General features: G+C 37.8%; 1 protein-coding gene across 1 annotated transcript; it reads left to right on the forward strand.

Annotated features, from left to right (window-relative positions):
- Positions 1-20: 20 nt before the first annotated feature.
- LOC108672963 (sushi, von Willebrand factor type A, EGF and pentraxin domain-containing protein 1) lies at positions 21-6,571 on the forward strand (the record flags this gene model as incomplete). Its single annotated transcript, XM_018160731.2, is given in 8 exon segments — positions 21-142; positions 882-969; positions 1,817-1,896; positions 2,361-2,478; positions 3,155-3,382; positions 4,442-4,500; positions 4,568-4,817; positions 6,137-6,571. Coding segments are annotated over 8 exon segments (936 nt in total). The 3' UTR covers positions 6,163-6,571.
- Positions 6,572-18,978: the final 12,407 nt, after the last annotated feature.

An 18,978-nucleotide genomic window follows, 5' to 3' on the forward strand; every position in this document is an offset into this window, starting at 1 on the left:
CTTATTTTCTGTGTTTTCAGTGTGCAAAGAACCAATTAAAGAGGCGGGGACCGAAATGTCTGTTCCTAATATAACAGAAAATTCTGTCGGCACCATCGTAACCTACTCGTGCAATGATGGATATTATCTGAACACGACCGAGGTATGTCATGCATTACCGTGCATACAGCAGTGATACTTCGACTTAAGAACAATACCGGGCTAAGCTCTACTGGCAAATTTTCCCAGATACGAGCGAGGTTCGTGATTTTTTTCCTCCACATACGGACATGTCTCTTCTTGCAAAACGAATTTCAGAACCGATTATTTGTGCGAATTTCAGAACCGATTCTGAATTGCGATTCAGAACCGATTTCAGAACCGAGTGTATTTTATTCAATTGTGTCAGTAAACATTAAATACCAATATTGCTTCCACATAGGAACATTTCCTTGTACGAATCCAGTCACGGAAGGAATAGAGATCGTAAGTCGAAGTAACAATGTATTTCTCTTTAATACAGAGAAAACAATTTGATTTAACCCTATTTGAAGCTATGCAACTTTATTGTAAAACCGATTAACAAATGTTGTTTCGGATGGACTATGAACGTCATTGAGTGGATAGTGTCGCGAGCTTTAGAGTGGGTGAGCTCTAGAGTGGGTAGCGTCTAGAGCTCGTTCAACCTATTCCAAGTCAAAATATATCTATTATCAAATAGTCATTAGTCAATACAGTAATTTGTGAATACCCGAGCTCCAATTCAACGTTCAATTGCCTGAGAGGAAACGTATAATTGAATCCGCACTCTAATTCGATTATTCACTAACTAAACAACTAAACGCTAGTAAAAAGTTGTTGGTGATTGACTTATTCGTGAGGCAATATTGTGACCTCTTCAGAAGTTCCCGGGTAACTCGACGGCCGTGACCGTTACTTGTGATGATGGCAACTGGACCTACGGCCGTGACGACCTTCAGTGCGTCACGAGTGAGTACGAAGACGTTATTTGTTCAGTCGGTATTTATCTTTAAACTAAGCGAAAATTATCTTTCTGAATAGTTTGTTTTTATTATTTATAAAATAAATGATAAAAAAGTATTTAAATATTTATTCTGAATAGTTTATTTTTATCATTTATCTGAATAGTTTATATTATCAACGGTTAGTCAGTAATTTAGTGGTTTGTAAAGTTTCTAATTTTTGACATTAAACATTGTGTGGTGAAGCTTTCGCGATCTTTTTCCGATGGACTTCCCTGCTCTCTGGTTATTGGTTAAGTCCCCTTCATATAAACTTAATAGCCTTCAGTATTTTCTGCTGGGCTGTCTTTTGAGGTGTTTCTTCGACCGTGGTGAAGTTCAAATGTTCTAGTTAAGAAGAACTCGTTGGATAGGACACGAAGTTCCCAAAGAATTGCAGGTAGTGCAATAAGTGCAGCCCCTATCGTACGAGATAATGTAGCGCTGTGCAAGTGTACATGTTGCATAATTAACGCTTAACTCATGTTGATAATACGAATAATTATAACCACAGTCATTAAAATCAGTTTTGAAGTGTTAATGGTTATAACGTATAAGTTCTGAAACTTTTTGACGCTGACAGCGTTAAGCCGGTATAGCACGCAAAACTGACAGTAGCTACTATGGCTTTAGGCACCACGCTCGGTGGACTTGTATCACCAAGTTAGTAAACTGAGATGTAATCAAAAACTAGTGGTCAATACATTTTCCAGACCCTTTGATATTTAATAGCGTTAAATACTTGTGAATTGTAGCTCAGTATCAAATTCTATCTCGCTGAACAACCTGAAAGTTCGATATTTTTCATGGATCAGTTTGCACGGACGAGCCTCCGGCCCCCATCGGTTCCGCTAACTCCAGCTGGAATAACTACACCCGTATTAATGGAACAACAGTGAGTATCTTCAGTCCAGCTGAGCGGAATTATTTGAGAACAGGACTTCCATATTAACGTCTCATTAGGATTATTAGGCGCTAGGTATTGCATTTGTGTGAACCTTGCTTCTATCTAATGCCCACATTTAGCTGTTGCTAGGAGAATACATAACACCAAATAAGTGTTAGTTAAAATTTCGAGGTGTATCTGGGTATTTCTCTGTAACAGAAAAATCATGGAACCCATCCATCAAGCAACAGAAATAAAAGTTTAAAATATTTTGTCTCTTTAAGGCACGGTTTAATTTTTGGGACAGAAATAAATCTAATAAAAGTGATATTATTTGAAAACTTGCTCAATTGATGAAAAAAAATACATTATTTCGGTTGAAACAATGTCTATTATAATCAAAGGCTGTTACATCGAACCTTTTGTGGATGTTGCATCTCTTCCATGTAATGTTCTACGTCCTCTGCACCCAGGTGACGTACTCGTGTCCCAACAATGAAATCTTCGGGAACATGAATTCAACTTTGAATATCACGTGTGTCAATGGAACATGGACTTTTTTCGAAGAGTTTTACAGAACCTGCAGCGTCCGTGAGTTTATTTAGACGTAAAACGAATTCCTAGATTTTAAATGGTCAACAGTATTCGAAAAAGCGTTGTTTTTATAACAGACCCAACTAAAAATTGAGAATGAATGTTCGATAGTAAATGGTGTACCTGGAATTTTATTCGCTGCGTATCGATATAGAGGAATTGCGTTCCAGTTTCTCAACAATTAGCCATTTCATAATTTCTACCTACAGAGTAGCAGAAAAGTAGCATTTAATTAAAGCGACAGTTTTCACAGTTTCAATGTATGATGAAATAAGTAACTAAGTTATTTTATCATAACGGTAGAGGTCTTTCTACTATTTATACATCTTGCTGATGGATAGCAGTGGTCATGCAGGAGCGTCACCCTTTTACAAATCTAGGGTGTCCTTAGACACCACTCCTTTTAACACCTCTTTCTCAAAGGGTCCTTCCAATAAAACCTCTAGCAAACGAAAATTGCATTTAGACGAAAATTGCATTTAGAAGACCCCGCTGCTTAAATAGTTGGGAATTTTGATTTAGATTTTACACTTGGTTTTACACAATCTTTGCTTTTACACACATAAGTGAAAACCTCTGATGACAGTTCCAATTTCAGGTATTTGACTCCGATTGCGCGACAAAACTGGTAGGAAATACCTTCGTAAAATCTCAACTTTAATTTCATTTCCAGCCTGCAACAGCAACAGCCCACCAGAGACCATAAACAACACGATTAGAGCAAAGAACGAAGGCTTCAGAGAGTACGAGAAAATACGCTACAACTGCCCCCCTAACACCGCCAGCTTGCTGGGTGAACGTTACATAGAACTGCAGTGTCAGCCCGGCTCAGTCTGGAACGTCACCTCCTCCACTAACGAAACCATCGAGAAAATCTCAAGAAGGTTCAAATGTTTAGATTGTGAGTGGATGGATGTTCTAGTAACTAATTCATTTCACATTATGGATACTGAATTGTGTCTATACACTAGGGCAAGACACAATACTACCTCATTGGTTGAGCCCAACGCCGCTTTATTGGCTTCATCTTACCTAACATGGGGCGCATGCCGGAGGCCAGCTTTGCCACACTTCACACTTAGTTCATATTCCTTTCCATAGGTAAGAACGCTAGAGTGCAAACTGCCAATGAAGTCAAGTGCTCAAAGCCATAGCGCCGGATGTCCACAGCCACAAAATAAGCTTGCCAAAGGTAAACATGGCCATACTGCATCTGGCCAAATCTCATCTGGCCTAACCAGGCCTAACCTCGTCAGGCCTAACCTATACAAGCTGCTACCTTTCTCCACCCGATACAAACCTGAGCGAACCTAACCTAACCTCATTGGCTGCAAGAAGTTAGAAAGGCGGTCCAAGTGTGCTGGTAGAGACAGTCATATATATTGGCTGCCTGAAAGTTGTTAGCCGGGACAGCGTGAATAGGTTAGGCCAGAAGAGGTTAGGCCGGAGTAGGTACAGCCGGATGGGGAACTGTCTGCTTATGCGCGATCATGCTTAAGCATTGGCTGAAGACCTAAGGCGCTATTATCTTTCGGCAGTGTGTCTCTTGTCTGCATTACAGAGTTCAAGCGTAGTCTGCGGCTTCTAGTTCTGAGGCTGAGTCAAGTTAATGCGTGGTGAAGCTAGGCGTTGGCTCCAGGGCTTATTTAAGAGTAAAATTTGTGGCCTACGGCTGCGCCCCATCTAACATCATAATTCATCATATTTCTTCGTCGTTCGTTCCACCCGTTAAATTTCATCAATGTCAACTTTTTATGCTAGACTACGATGTGAGAAGTCAAATACTATATATACTGTTCAATAATTTGTTAAGTAAAAAATTGCTTCACTAGGGTGCTCACAGAAATGACATCTTTAGTGATAAACAAAAAGAAAAATTATATGCATAAGATGAGTAGAGGTATGACGATCGGGCTATTAAGCTGCCAAAATTCTTACCTATCTGTGCACGTGTGTACAGCGTGCCCAGGACCCGCAGTTGCGCCCAACACCAACTGGCAGAGCAACTGGACTTCAGAGTTCGTGAATGGGACGGTGATCTACTACACTTGCAACAGCACCTCCTAAGAGCAACTGGACTTCAGAGTTCGTGAATGGGACGGTGATCTACTACACTTGCAACAGCATCTCCTACCCCAACACCTCATACCTACTTTCGGGGGATTCCGGCGATGGCCGAAGCGCCTCCGACATCCTTTGCATGGGTTACCAAAACACGTCCTACTGGCAGACCGAGGGCGGCCACGTGTCCTGCAATGTGACACGGGACAGCCAAACGCTCATCAACACGTGTAGCAACAACTCATGGACCTTCGTCGGTATTCCATATTGCCTGAGTAAGTATTTGAAATAATTCTAAAATGAAACATTAGTTATCGTTTATTTAAATTAATAATTAAGCACAGGGCCAAGGGTGAGGAAGTATGAAAGATTTATCCGTCACGCCAATTGAGGTGGGGTTAAGATGGGGTGTAAAAATTGGGGGTGTTTCATTTAATAGACGCCATTCCGGTAGCAATGGCAACGTAGTCGATAAAGCGTCCTGTGCTTGTGTAAAACACGTTTACGTTTATCCAATCGATCCGTAATGTTATTAAAACGTTTCCAGAATCATTTCAAAGTTGGCTGGACCTTCGGAACACCACCTTGACAGCCAACGTTGAAATGCGTTACGAAAAGTCTTCCCAAGGAACGTGTTGTTCACAAACACACATGATGCGTTGTCTAACAGGTCTCCATATAGCTACTGAAATGACGTCTCTTGAAAAATATATATCCTTTTTTTCATCTTCCTAGGTTTTCTCCCCATTTCGTGGCGTGAGGATAAAATCATCTATATTTCCCTGTCGGACTCTGTATTATCTATACGTAGCTATCAATTACCTCTGAACATATAACGATTGTCAGGATTGAGTACCGGCTGGTACATAAAAATGGGTGCATTTATGGTCGAGTTGGAATATACCTTAACGAATAAATTCATTTTTATCATGAGAAAAACCTAAATTAATAAATATATATTGATATATATTTATATAAATTATTTTTATTCTTGAAAATCTATACAATGACCTATAATTTATTTAGAGAAAAAAAATTTGCGTCTGGATTACAGCTTCCTCTTTCTCACTCGTGATGTGCATACTGTCACGTAAGCACTCATGGGCTACCTTTGTGCTGTAGGTTGAAAACAGCTTATTCTATTTGACATAGAATAACTCGAGTAGCTGTAATGTATAAAGTGTGTATTTTTATTCCAATAAAAAGGAATACAATTGCGTGGATCGAAGGGTGAGACGCTGTAGAGAACCATTAGAAGAAAGTAAATAAGAATCAGTCAAAGAAGTGCAGTGTTTTTTTAAAGCGGGTACGCGCTCTATTGCGAGTCAGAATGATCCAGTTATTTCTCTGACTGCTTTAACAGTGATTAAATGCAATATTCGACCACGAAATTATGCTTATTTTCTGCCTTTTCAGCCTAGATCTCACGGTACGCATTTTAGTATTCCAGACACCTATACATGATACTTTTCTAATTGATTTTTTCTTGCAGGTATGATGGATTACCTTCAGCGATTGGATAAATGTTTTTGCTAACAAATTTGTAAACAATATCCTAATTAAACAATTCAAATGTTCCAGTTAAATGTTCCAGGTCTTCTGCCATCCACTGGCTGCTGAGATCGAGATGATAAATAAGCCACGTCCTCTCATACTGACCAGCATATCATGCACTGATTTTATTTAATATCAAAATTAAGCGATACAATTGCGAAAAATTTAGTAATTATCTTTATTTTAAATTAACTCCTGTTCATTTTGCTACCTGTTTAACAATTTTTGTCTCCATGCTGCAGGTGCCCAATTTCTCTGTATTTATTTTCTTTAATTTACTTATTCCTTTATTTAATTTTATTTAATAATTTTTTAACTTACTTGTTGAAGAGTGCGCGTGTGAATGAATGTAATGAAGATGATGCTTTAAAGTGATTGAGAGTGCAGTTATTAACGTAGTCTTGTGTTGTGTTAGACGCATAATGACCATGACGCTCCGTCATCGCCTCAATAATCCACTTCAAGCATTGTTTGTTATACATACTGTGTCATTGTTTTCTGCAATAAATCATTGAAAATATCGAAGTTTGTCTTTTCGCCTTCTTTACCTGAATGTGCTCGTGATATTTTCGTACGGAATTTCCAAAATTTTTGAATAATGAAAACCTTAGCAATTTATCGTCTAGCTGGACAAATCTGTCGCCTTCATATAAATGCGATTTTAGTTTTCATTTGAAGCTCATTCCTCCCAATGGGCAAATATATTGGGTTTAATTTCAATTATTTTCAATTTAATAATTGGCTATGCCCAGGTGGAGGTTATGGTCACCTGTCATGTTCTTTAATGAATAAATTTCATCAATGTGGTATGCACTCCATATAGTATTTGCCACTCACAAGGTAGCTGCTGCTAAAGAGTTAATTTAAAAGTAGAGTTTTGTTCCCCTATCGATATTATATTGTTCTCAATATATACGGAAATAAATGTAATTCACGCGTCATATACTTCATTGTTAAATTTTATTCGTGCGCTGACATCGTAGTGCCAACATACATTGTGAGGAAAAGTCAACGGTAGATAATTTCTCGCCAAATGATTTTAGTATAAATTCATGATATTGAGCAATAATATAAATATAACGGAAATGATATATAATTTTTTGTGTATTTATAAGAACATGTTCGAGAAAACTCTAATTAAAAAAAATTATTCATGAACTAGATACCTTTCATCCGCGGAAACAATGCATGAGGCCTGGAAAAATCAACGCTCGATTATTTATTATAATTTAATTGAATGACGCCATAGCTGTGATGTATTTTGATAAATACTTGTATATAACCCTATTTTACAAGGAATTTTATTGGATAACAAATTTTGGAGCTGCAAGAGACAATTATCGCCCGTAATTCCTAAGTTCTTATTAACTTGAAAACCTCCACAGTACACAAAATATCTTGGCGGCCGAAGGAATTTTTAACATTGATTCCAAACACAAGAATGCCTAATTTCCGATTTATTTGGTTGGCATGTTTTAGTTATATTATGTGTATGAATCACGGGTAGGATAATACTAATATACTGATTCTAATGTAAAGTTGCAATGTAAAATATTTTGTATATATCACTTATTTTTTAAGAAGTGTAAATTGGTAGCAATATGGCTGCTACATTGACATCTTCATGTATACGCAATACAAATCCACCCAGTAGCTTTTCAGTACTTTATAACTGACCCGTAAATAATTTTCAAACCTCTAGTAACAAATTTGGAAACTGACAAAACTTTTTTATTTTTCAAAAAACGTAACTCATGGAATGATTTCTTTAGTTCTCCTTTAGAAAGCGGACAGATGATTTACGAAATAGGTTCAAAAACTTGCATTGCACGTCATCATGTCATATGCAACGTACGCTTGTGTCTCGTATAAAATGATACATTCCTGCATCTTAGTGATACGTTCATATATAATTATGATAATCCGTGATCCAGAACAGCCAATTTGCTGCAGACCAAAAATCATAAAATTTAGGATATGATTCATCCCATGCAGCAATGTGAGCTTTTTGCAGGACATTTCTAAGTGATAATTTAATCTCATCTCATTTCGTGAATACGAGAATAATTAATTAGTGTAATCAGTACTTTTACGTTCACATCATATACACTCTACACTCTGATGTGTCATTTATTCACTCGTTAAGAATCCAGCGCAACAATCGCTCGAGACGCACATATCTGCAAGATCACCTGTCCCTCCTCGTCACTTCGTCTCTTTGAGATGCTAACGCTGCTTCTTTCGAGCCAGCTTCAGCGGGCTGGACATCTGAGACCTTCCGCCCCTTGTGGGTGATGAATAATTGAGACCTTCCACCTCTATGGTGATGTTCATCTTGACTTTCGGTGCAAGATAGCTAAATAGCTGAAGCGCTAGTAAACATTTGGCCACTAAACTAACTAACTAACTTATTATCGCCTTTATATATTACTTATTCATTAGCTTTAATTTTCGGATAATATTTCGATTGTCACTCCGACGTAAATATTACCCCCAAGATTCATCGGCGATACAAAATATGCGTTTATGTGATCATTTGTTATGAAATGTCCAGTAATTTTTCTGTGCTCTTCATTTAAAATATTCTTGAACTCTGTCGCCGAAAATTTTCTTGCATTAAGTTATTTTTTGACGACAAAAATTATATCAGATTTTTTCCATGCTGTCCGAACTCGTATTATTTGATACTGCAACTGGCCGGGAATATTGCCCGTTAGATTTATTCAAGACCATTATAAGTATGAAAATCTGTTCATAACATTCCTTTTTTATCAACATTTAAAGTGAATCGTTAGTAATTGTTATTTATTTATTGAATTAAATTTACATATTTTCGCGTTCAAAGTTTTATTGCTTCATCTACATGACACATGCTCCGCGTTCTATCATAAATAAAGTGTGGAGACTCAGAAGTGCGTGATGATGATATTTCCAATTAGCCTTAATTCCGTTTTTGTAGTTATCGTTCCTGATGCCGTGCTTATTTACTAAGGAAGAATTTAATGCACTTTAGTTTCTATGCACATTATAAGGCTGTTCTGTGATCCAAGCCAGCTGATTTCGAACGTTCATGGCTTATCTCATTATTAAAGTGTTCTGGGAATCAACTAAACTATTGTTATCATTAAAGTGTTCTGGGAATCAACTAAACTATTGTTCAAATTTCTCTCCTAATCTTACAACAGCAACAATCGTCTGAAAAATTCGTGCGAGCAAGTGCGCACTCTGCAGTTAATCATCGCGCTCTCAATAATAAAGCTAATCTTCACTGCCCGCCAACACGAAGGGATGAGTAAATCAGTTCAGCAGACAAAAACAACTGCGGAAGCGATTTTTTATTTATTTTGATCTACATCTTCGGTTACTGAAGTTGCTTCTATGTAAACGAATTCGTTTTAATCCGAATATCTATTCTGACAGGAAAAAAGCGTTAATATAACTTATAATTTCATTTGAAAGTCGATCTTCCGAAAAGTTGTTGGCACTAACAATTCGAAATATTTTGCTCGACGATATTTTTTTTGAAGAATAATCGGTCTTATAGAAATGCGCCTTGAAGAAGACACGTTTACTAAGACATTCATCCAATGAATTGATCTTATCGACCGACGATGAAATGATGTTCAGTACTTATAGATACGTGATACAAAGAGCAACCTTTATTATCATAATGCATGTTGTGAAAACGTATCGTTGCACTTATTATTCGGTATATTTGAACGAGAACTCCACACAAACTGATCTGATCAAATATTTTTATAACTTTGAAGATTCCGACTATCTTGTAAGTTGTCTTTATTGTTGTGCATGGTAAATAAAGTTTGGTTCGGTTTGTAAATCACCATGGGTTGCGATCTAAGTTATTTATCTATCCTCCCGTTGTCTAGCAAACTGAAGGCTACCTGTAAAAATATGAGGCTCGTGATTCAGGCTGACCTTTATGTTTAATGTTTTTTTTTTGAAACAATACAATCAAAATAATTGTAGCCATAATACCCGTAAATTCAATTTGTAACTGTTCCAATCAAGAAATTTTCCCAGAAAAAAATATTTTTTATTCGTCATTAAAATGTGATGCTCATTTGTAATGTATGTAAAAACTATACCTGGAGATAGTTTGGTAAAATTGAACAAAAATCATCCCGAAATAACTTTCTCACCAATGAAGCCTTAAATTTATCAGAGGTAGCAATTTGCTCGTAATACGGACTAATCTTCCATAAATTCGTCAAGTAGACGGGTTTGGGGGTGTGTGCTTTAGAAGACTGGCACCACAAATACGAGTTTGTTAGTTTAGTGGCCAAATGTTTACTAGCGCTTCAGCTATTTAGCTATCTCGCACCGAAAGTCAAGATGAACATCACCATAGAGGTGGAAGGTCTCAATTATTCATCACCCACAAGGGGCGGAAACCTACATAATAACTAAACCCCACAACTGAGACCTGCAGTCAGACACCGCGAGCTCAGCGGTGGGGCGCTCAGGAACAATCCCTCTAGGAGCGCGAAATCCCATAGGACTTCTGACGAGCACAGACACCCGTCAGAAGTCCCCCCTGGGGTCCACAAATACGAATACAGAGGGACTTTTGGGGTGCGTATACAGGATACTTATCGTGTTGGGATGTCCTCGGACCTGGAATTTCATTTTAAATGGGAAAATAGGAAGGAATTGATGGGAGAGCGGAAAAGATTGGATGAAAAATTGAAATTATATTTTGTAAATGGGGAATTTAAATTTAATTGAAAATCTGCAAATAGTTTTCCATATTTTGAAACGAGAGTGAAATAGAAGTCTTACCTACTATTTGAATTAAGGGTTTAGAATAGGGAATAACAGAATTCAGAAATTGCAGAATTTATGCCCGGTTAACCCTTTGGGAGGAAAAATAGATACATGCATGAATTTGAATTTCGGGAACCAATACGAGAAAGTATGGAGATTTATGAGATTAATTTACTTCCTTATGTTTTTCAAAATTGTGCACGATATTGATGGAAATAGAATACATTGAATGTAATGAAATTCAATGAATTTCATACATTCACTGTAATTGAATTACATTGAATGCGGTCACAAAGCAAAACGAAATTGAATTTTTTAAATTTAAAAATTCAATTGCAATGGGAAACCATCAAGTTGCATTTTGCCAATTACTAAGCTGCAAATTAAATTGCAAATACTTCTTCCAAATTTTCAAAAAAATGCGGAAAGATCATCAATTTAATTGTCCGCGTCAAAAGTTGAATTTAAATGCTCATACATTAATTGTTGGGCTTGGCAGGGTACGAATGGGCAGATGATTGGAGATTGGCAGAGGCATGATAAGGTAGCCTCAGACACAAAACGGGAGGCGCTGGGCTTATTTGGAAGGAGATTTAAAGTGACCATATTTGGTAACTTGATTTAAAAGTTTGGGTTAAAGTTTGGTTAACCTGCTGGTATTTTCCATATATTGAAACAGAGTAATATTACATATATCACATAATAATATTATATATTAGAGCATCTCCAGACTGATAGTACTTCCTAAATAACCTGAAACGAACATTTTCTTTGTTCTAACTAAAATCCTGAAACAATAATGGCATAATCTTCGGTATCCAGGATACAGAGCGAGCAGCCCCTGAACACGCGCGGTGTTGACGCGGCGTAGCCAGGGAACAGAGGCAGGGCGCCGAGCCCTCAAAAGCAGCGCGCCGAGCGCCAGAGGTCACTGAGACTCGTGGCTCCTCCAAGTGCGAAGTAACTTCTTGTTAAAACCCTCAGACTGTTGCAGGTATTTTTGAAAGACTTGTTGGAATGTTTAATCCGATGATATTATAACATGTCTTGAGTAAATTTGCAATGATTTTCAACAGTTAAATCTGATATTTTATTTTCGAAATTAACAATGAGTTCAGTGAAAATAAATATTGCTGGAACTTTGTCCAAAACAATTAAGGTATAAGTTCAGTTTAAGAATATATTTATATCATGTAACCTATAAAAATATATCAGCATGAGGCCTATACAGGCGACTAGCTATTCCACCATTTACGCGAATATTTCGACACGATCGAATATATTTAAATTTTGTTTGTTATGAGCTTCTAAGTATACAAATAAATCCAACATAAAATCTAATGCATTTTCTATGTTAATTACAGACGACTGTGATTTATGAAGAGATGCATATATGTGAATGATGCGTCTGCTGACCACGTTGAAGGGCACGACGGCCTGCGCTGCCGTTGCCGTCCTCCCACTGCTCCTACTCTGCGCTGCGGCAGGTAAGACGTTCTTGTTCGGTGGTGTGGGCCGCTCGGGGGATCAAGAGTAGCGGTGACTTGCGTGGGGTGTTGCGGGAGGCGTTCTTGTTACGGTGGTGTGGACCGCTTGGGTGATCACGAGTTGCGGTGACTTGCGCAGGGTGTTGCGGGAGGCGTTCTTGTTACGGTGGTGTGGGCCGCTCGGGTGATCACGAGTAGCGGTAACTTGTGTGGGGTGTTGCGGGAGGCGTTTTTTTTACGGTGGTGTGGACTGCTTGGGTGATCAAGAGTAGCGGTGACTTGCGTGGGGTGTTGCGGGATGCGTTCTTGTTACGGTGGTGTGGGCCGCTCGGGTGATCACCGAGTAGCGGTGACTTGCGTGGGGTGTTGCGGGAGGCGTTCTTGTTACGGTGGTGTGGGCCGCTCGGGTGATCACAAGTAGCGGTGACTTGCGTGGGGTGTTGCGGGAGGCGTTCATGTTACGGTGGTGTGGGCCGCTCGGGTGATCACAAGTAGCGGTGACTTGCGTGGGGTGTTACGGGAGGCGTTCTTCTTACGGTGGTGTGGGCCCCTCGGGTGATCACGAGTAGCGGTGACTTGCGTGGGGTGTTGCGGGAGGCGTTCTTGTTACGGTGGTGTGGGCCGTTCGGATGATCACGAGTAGCGGTGACTTGCGTGTGGTGTTGCGGGAGGCGTTCTTGTTACGGTGCTGTGGGCCGCTCGGGTGATCACGAGTAGCGGTGACTTTCGTGGGGTGTTGCGGGAGGCGTTCTTGTTACAGTGGTGTGGACTACTCTTACGATTGAAGTTAAATTTTTCCAATTGCAATGTTAACAAATCACAATTCGGTATAAAGTTTAGAATGCGGGTGTAGTTTTTTAGGTTGAGGCCATGCGCTGGTAATACATTAGGGCTATTCAAGCACGTATCCTTGATGCCTACAATGTGAAAATATATAGATGTGAAATTTTCATCATTATAAGTGAAATTTGCAACATGCCATAAAGGAGTAAGTTTTTTTTGGAGAATGAATAAATTTTCAAATTAAAAATAAATTATTCTTAGTTTAATTCGAAGTTGAAAAACTTTAAAACTCAAATTGCCACATGATATATTAATTGGAGTTTAGTGTAAGTTCTGAATTAAATATTTCTGTTTTTAATAGGTGTCGCTGCAAAACAGAATGCCGGGAGTCTGGTTAACTTAATTCCTGAAGCTATTGTATATCCAGGTAATGTAATCCACCCCGGGTAACAATACGCTGATCATGGAAATTTATTATGCGACAATTTCTAGTATTTTGTAATTGAATTTTGCATTCATTTATTAAGCCCATGTTTCGTATATGTAAGATAACATATAAAATACGTGTAAAATAACTTAGGTATCACACACATAAAATTAAACAAACACACACAAAAAATGTATCGAATCTAAAGAGCTACACAAATAATTCATAATCAAATTGTGTCATAATTGATGAGCTATTGAACTACGATCTCATTCACCGAAAATTTGTACAATATTCATTAACAATGGTTTAAGAAAACCCCGAATTTCCAGACATTTCTAATTTATTCGCTAAAGTTATTTCAAGTACTCTCAAGACCTGAACTGAAGAAACAACAATAGTGTTTATTAGCCTCAATTTTGAGTTTCTTTCTTGTGCCCAAGGGAATTGATGGAACCTCCAACAATGCTGAAGGAGTTTTCAAATAGAGAAGATTGTTTTCATTTCTTCAATTGCGTGCCGTGTTCAAAGTCTAGATAATTCGTTTTCATTTAATAGAGTGCAATGAATGGTTTAATTGTGATGCCGCAAAACTACCCGTCGTGGGTAATTCGACCAATGTAAGAACCGCTGACGGCGCCTACACAATCTACACCTGCAAAGACGGCTTCTCTTTCTCGACCGGCGCGACAGAGCAGAGAAGTCGGTGCAGGTGTTACTCGGGAACCTGGACCGACGTGAACGACAAATGCATTGAGAGTAAGTTCATCACACGAGTGACTTGCGTGGGGTGTTGCGGGAGACGTTCTTGTTATGGTGGTGTGGACCGCTCTGACGATTGAAGTTCCTTTTTTTCAATTGCGGTGTAAACATATTTAAATCTGGTATACATTTTAGAATGAGGGTGTAGTTTTTTAGGTTGAGGCCAGGCGCTGGTAATACATTAGGGCTATTCAAGAACGTACTATATCTTCGATGCCTACGATGTGACACTGTCCTGGAGGTGTGAAATTTTCATCATTATCAGTGAAATTTTGCAACATGCCATAGAAGGGAGTAAGTTTTTTGGAGAATGAATAAATTTTTAGATTAAAAATAAATTATTGTTAGTTTAATTTGAAAGTTCAAAAACTCTAAAACTCGAATTGCCACAAGATAGATAAATTGGAGTTCAGTGTAAGTTTTGAATTAAATGTTTCTGTAAATAGGTATTGCTTCAAATCATGATGCCGGGATTCCGGATAATTAATTCTATCCAGGTAATGTAATCCACCCCGGGTAACAATAGGCTAATCAGGGAAATTTGCTGTGCGACATTTCAAATACTTTGTAATCGAATTTTGCATTCTTTAATCTGTATTCCATGTTTCTTATATGTAAGAAAACATATAAATACGCGTAAAATGAATTAAATATCAGACACATGAAATCAAACAAACACACAAAAAATGTATCGAATCTAATGAGCAACACAAATAGTTCATAATCAAATTGTATCATAACTGATGAACTATTGAACTAGGATCTCATTCACTGAAAATTTGTACAATATTCATTAACACTGTTTCAAGAAAACCCCGAATTTCCAGACATTTCTAATTCATTCTCTAAAGTTATTTCAAGTACTCCCAAGACTTGGATAGAGCAAACAACACTAGTGTTTATTAGCCTTAATTTTGTGTTTGTTTCTAGAATCCCCCAAAATTGATGGAAACTCCAACGATGTTAACTCGAAAAATGAAATTACCGCTGATGGCGCCTCCACCTACACCTCTGAACCCTGGACCGACGTGTATGACATCAGCATTGAGAGTAAGTTCATCACATGAGTGTTACAATATGTGTAGGTAATAATAAATGTCTCAAGTAAGGTAGGAGAGTATCGATATAAATGCACACTCTTGTCAAGTTAATGGTCAGCTTAACCATATGTGGGTAATATTACAGTAGATATTGCAGTTGAGATGACGGTGTGTTATTTGAAAATGTTTGAAGCAGTTCAATTTTTCATTTATCTCAGCTATAAGATAAACTGCGGGAAGAAGCTAAATTTGCTTAAAGACAGTCGTTGGCTGTGTTCTTTTAGGTTTAGGTTTTAGGCAGTTGAGGAAGCTGCCATTCCTGGAGATACGCGGTCCAACAAAATTCAAAAGGTTATCGTAACTGTCCTCCATTTTTCTAAGGATATTACAACCTTGATCGCGGCTCCATTTAAGATTCCATATTCTATCAACCATTAGTATTACGTATGTAGTTGATGTTGCATTAATTATCTGAAAACAGCGTGCGACCTAAACCCATGGCCGAGGCACTGCGCAGACGTGCAGGCGCTTGGATTCGACGACAGCGACACCTACCAAGTGATTTCTTCGGGGGACCCGGACGACGCGCCGGTCAACGTAAGTGTGTTGCTAAGTTCAGATCAAGTCTAAATTTAGCTACACACTTATTTCCTCCTGCATAGGAACACGTCTTGAATTGAGTTCTAAAAATGTCGTTTTCAATTTAAATGATGGTAATTTTTAGCATTCTGTTTCATCATAAACGAGAAAATCTGACTCGGTCAGAGTAAAAAATTGACTCACGTTTATTGTAAATAGTAATCAAATTTATCCGACAGACGATAGGGCAAAATTCTTCATATGCACCATAAAAGATTAAAATTTGTAGTTACAGTATGAAAGAGAGAACTTGAGAAACATATTGAGATCAGCTCCTGTTCGCTTGATTGAAAGGTTAATCAATACATATATCTGCGAGTCACTATTCATATATTCAGATTCAGCGTGGAAATTTGTCTTCTACTTTGTATCGTGCGAGTGGCTTAAACCCACGAAACCTGCCTGATTCGGAACGTTGTCTAGAATAGCGATAACATCATCAGGGTTAGCAGACTTCAGTGTACGGACCTATGAATCTGCTTCCTCCTGTGAATAATAAGAACTTCTATTATGTTTATACTGAACGATTTTGCAACGAGACTGTGATTCTATTTGACACTAAGAGGCTTTTGCTGCAGGTTACATGTGACATGGAGGCATCTGGCGGTGGCTGGACAGTCGTCTACTGCATCCAGAACGACTCGAGTTCTACAATTGTAAACTTGACAACCGTAATGACTTCGAGCTCCTGTCCCTACAGCATAGGTAGATATATTCATTTAATTTATTTTCTATTATATAAGTAAACGCATTATTTAATTTTTTTCAAACTTGATTACTCGCGCAGTTTATGCAGCTGAGAGTTTATGAGCTGCTCTCTTTGATACCGAAGAGCTCTCTGGGTCCGACTGTTGGCACATCTTATTTCACACTCTAGAAGATATTTCTTTCCAGTATGGATTGTATGCCTGCAAAAATATTTCTCTGACAGTGATATATTTTCGAAGATTGTAAGCATATGAACTTCCATTTTCTGAAAATTCACTATGATCAAAATCTAGGCTAAATAATATACCGAAGTTTTTGCATTTATTATGAAATCAATTATCAGTTATCAGAATAGAAATCAAACGGCTTCTCGGATGCAGAAAATTTGCCTTAGCGATAATAATTGTCGTTTCTGCTTCTCAGGGCTGATGAACTGGCACAATCTGACAAAAACAGTAAGCAGCTCCGAAGCTGCAATCGTTATGCACGTAAGTTTCATAATTATTTAAATTTCTGTTCTTGATAACTTGCTTTAAGTAGAATTCTCAACATTAATACTGGAAATTTAAATTACACGAATGATTACCATTCAAGTAACTGACTGGCTCGTTTATTTTTGACGTCGCAAGCATTCCTAGCATCACATACCGTGACAAATAAATTACACCTCCACCTGACACAAAAAATTCCGGTTTACAAAAACGAGCCTGTCAGTTCTACGCGTGCAAATAAGAACAAAGATTGAGGATGCAATTTCAGCGCGCATCCAAGTGTATGAGAACAGAATAAAATTTGAATTTTGTGCTGGTCCTTGAGCGTTGAATTATTTATCTTTGTTGAATTGTTATCGCGCTCACACAAGCCAAACGTGGCATATTCTTGAGCGCCGAAACTACTATACTATTCTACTATACTATAGAAATAGATGCATGCTGTTGACATTTTCCATTGTTAAAGCTTTAAGCGAATATTCAGGGCAATTCAATTAAACTATCTTATATGTATTATTCATATTGAAATTGTTGTTAACGCGTAATTTTAAAGCATTCTAAACCCAAATTCTCGCCAATTAAAAAAAACAGCCTTCCACTTGTTTGAAAATTTGTACGTTCACGTAGGAATTTTCATGGAACCACATTACAAATACGATCTAATTTTTTTCATTGTTATTGCATTCATTGGCATGAATAATTTGCAAAAAAGGTTTCAAAAAAGGTTTCTATTCCTTTTTTTGTCACAATAATTCAACTTTTGCCGAAAATTCAGCAGGTTGTCATAAACTGTTGCAAGCCTGTGTGCGGTCACTGTATTACTTTTTGTATGACATCAATTCACACAGTCAGCTTCCAGCATTTTTTTACCAGGTGGAGCTCACTTTACGCAGAGGAGGATCCAGGATCGCTACGTACGACAACGTCACCATCGGCCCCAGCCCCGACTACAAGCTTCTGTCCATCGGCAATTACCACGGAGACGCTGGTATGCTAAATACAATAGTTATTAATTATATAGTGTAAGAAAGCGCTTCGATTCATCGGCACGGAGACGCTGGTATGCTAAATACAATAGTTAATTATATATTGTAAGAAACGCCTAAATCCAGCGGCAATTACCACGGAGACGCTAGTAAGCTAAATACAATAGTTATTAATTATATATTGTAAGAAACCCCTAAATTCATCGGCAATTACCACGGAGACACTGGTGCTAAATACAATAATTATTAATTATATTGTAAAAGAGCGCTTAGATTCATCGGCAAATACCACGGAGACGCTGGTATGTTTAATAAAATAATTTTTAATTATATATTGTAAGAAATATCCTATTTACACCGGCAATTACCACGGAGACGCTGGTATGTTTAATAAAATTATTTTAAATTATATATTGCAAGAAAAATTCTATTTTCACCGGCAATTACCACGGAGACGCCGGCGCGTGGATTAGATTCTGATTTTCTAGGCATTTAGCTGTAATTTGACGTAAATAATCATCAATTTGCTACAAAATGTTTGCTACAGTATTGAATTTATAACCAAAGTTCGCACAATTATTTTTAGCATGACCAATTTCCTCACAAAATTTTAACGAACGAAGTCAAAGTTCTTATTAGGAAAGAAAAGTTCACACAGGACTTGAGTTTGAATCATGCAAACAAGAACACACAAATTAAATCATACACACTCGGGCATTCATGGCTAGTTAATTCATATAAATTTGAGTTCGCACAAACAAGATCAGCAGGTTT

This window comes from Hyalella azteca, unplaced genomic scaffold (assembly GCF_000764305.2).
Source record: "Hyalella azteca isolate HAZT.00-mixed unplaced genomic scaffold, Hazt_2.0.2 contig7257, whole genome shotgun sequence".
Taxonomy (NCBI): domain Eukaryota; kingdom Metazoa; phylum Arthropoda; class Malacostraca; order Amphipoda; family Hyalellidae; genus Hyalella; species Hyalella azteca.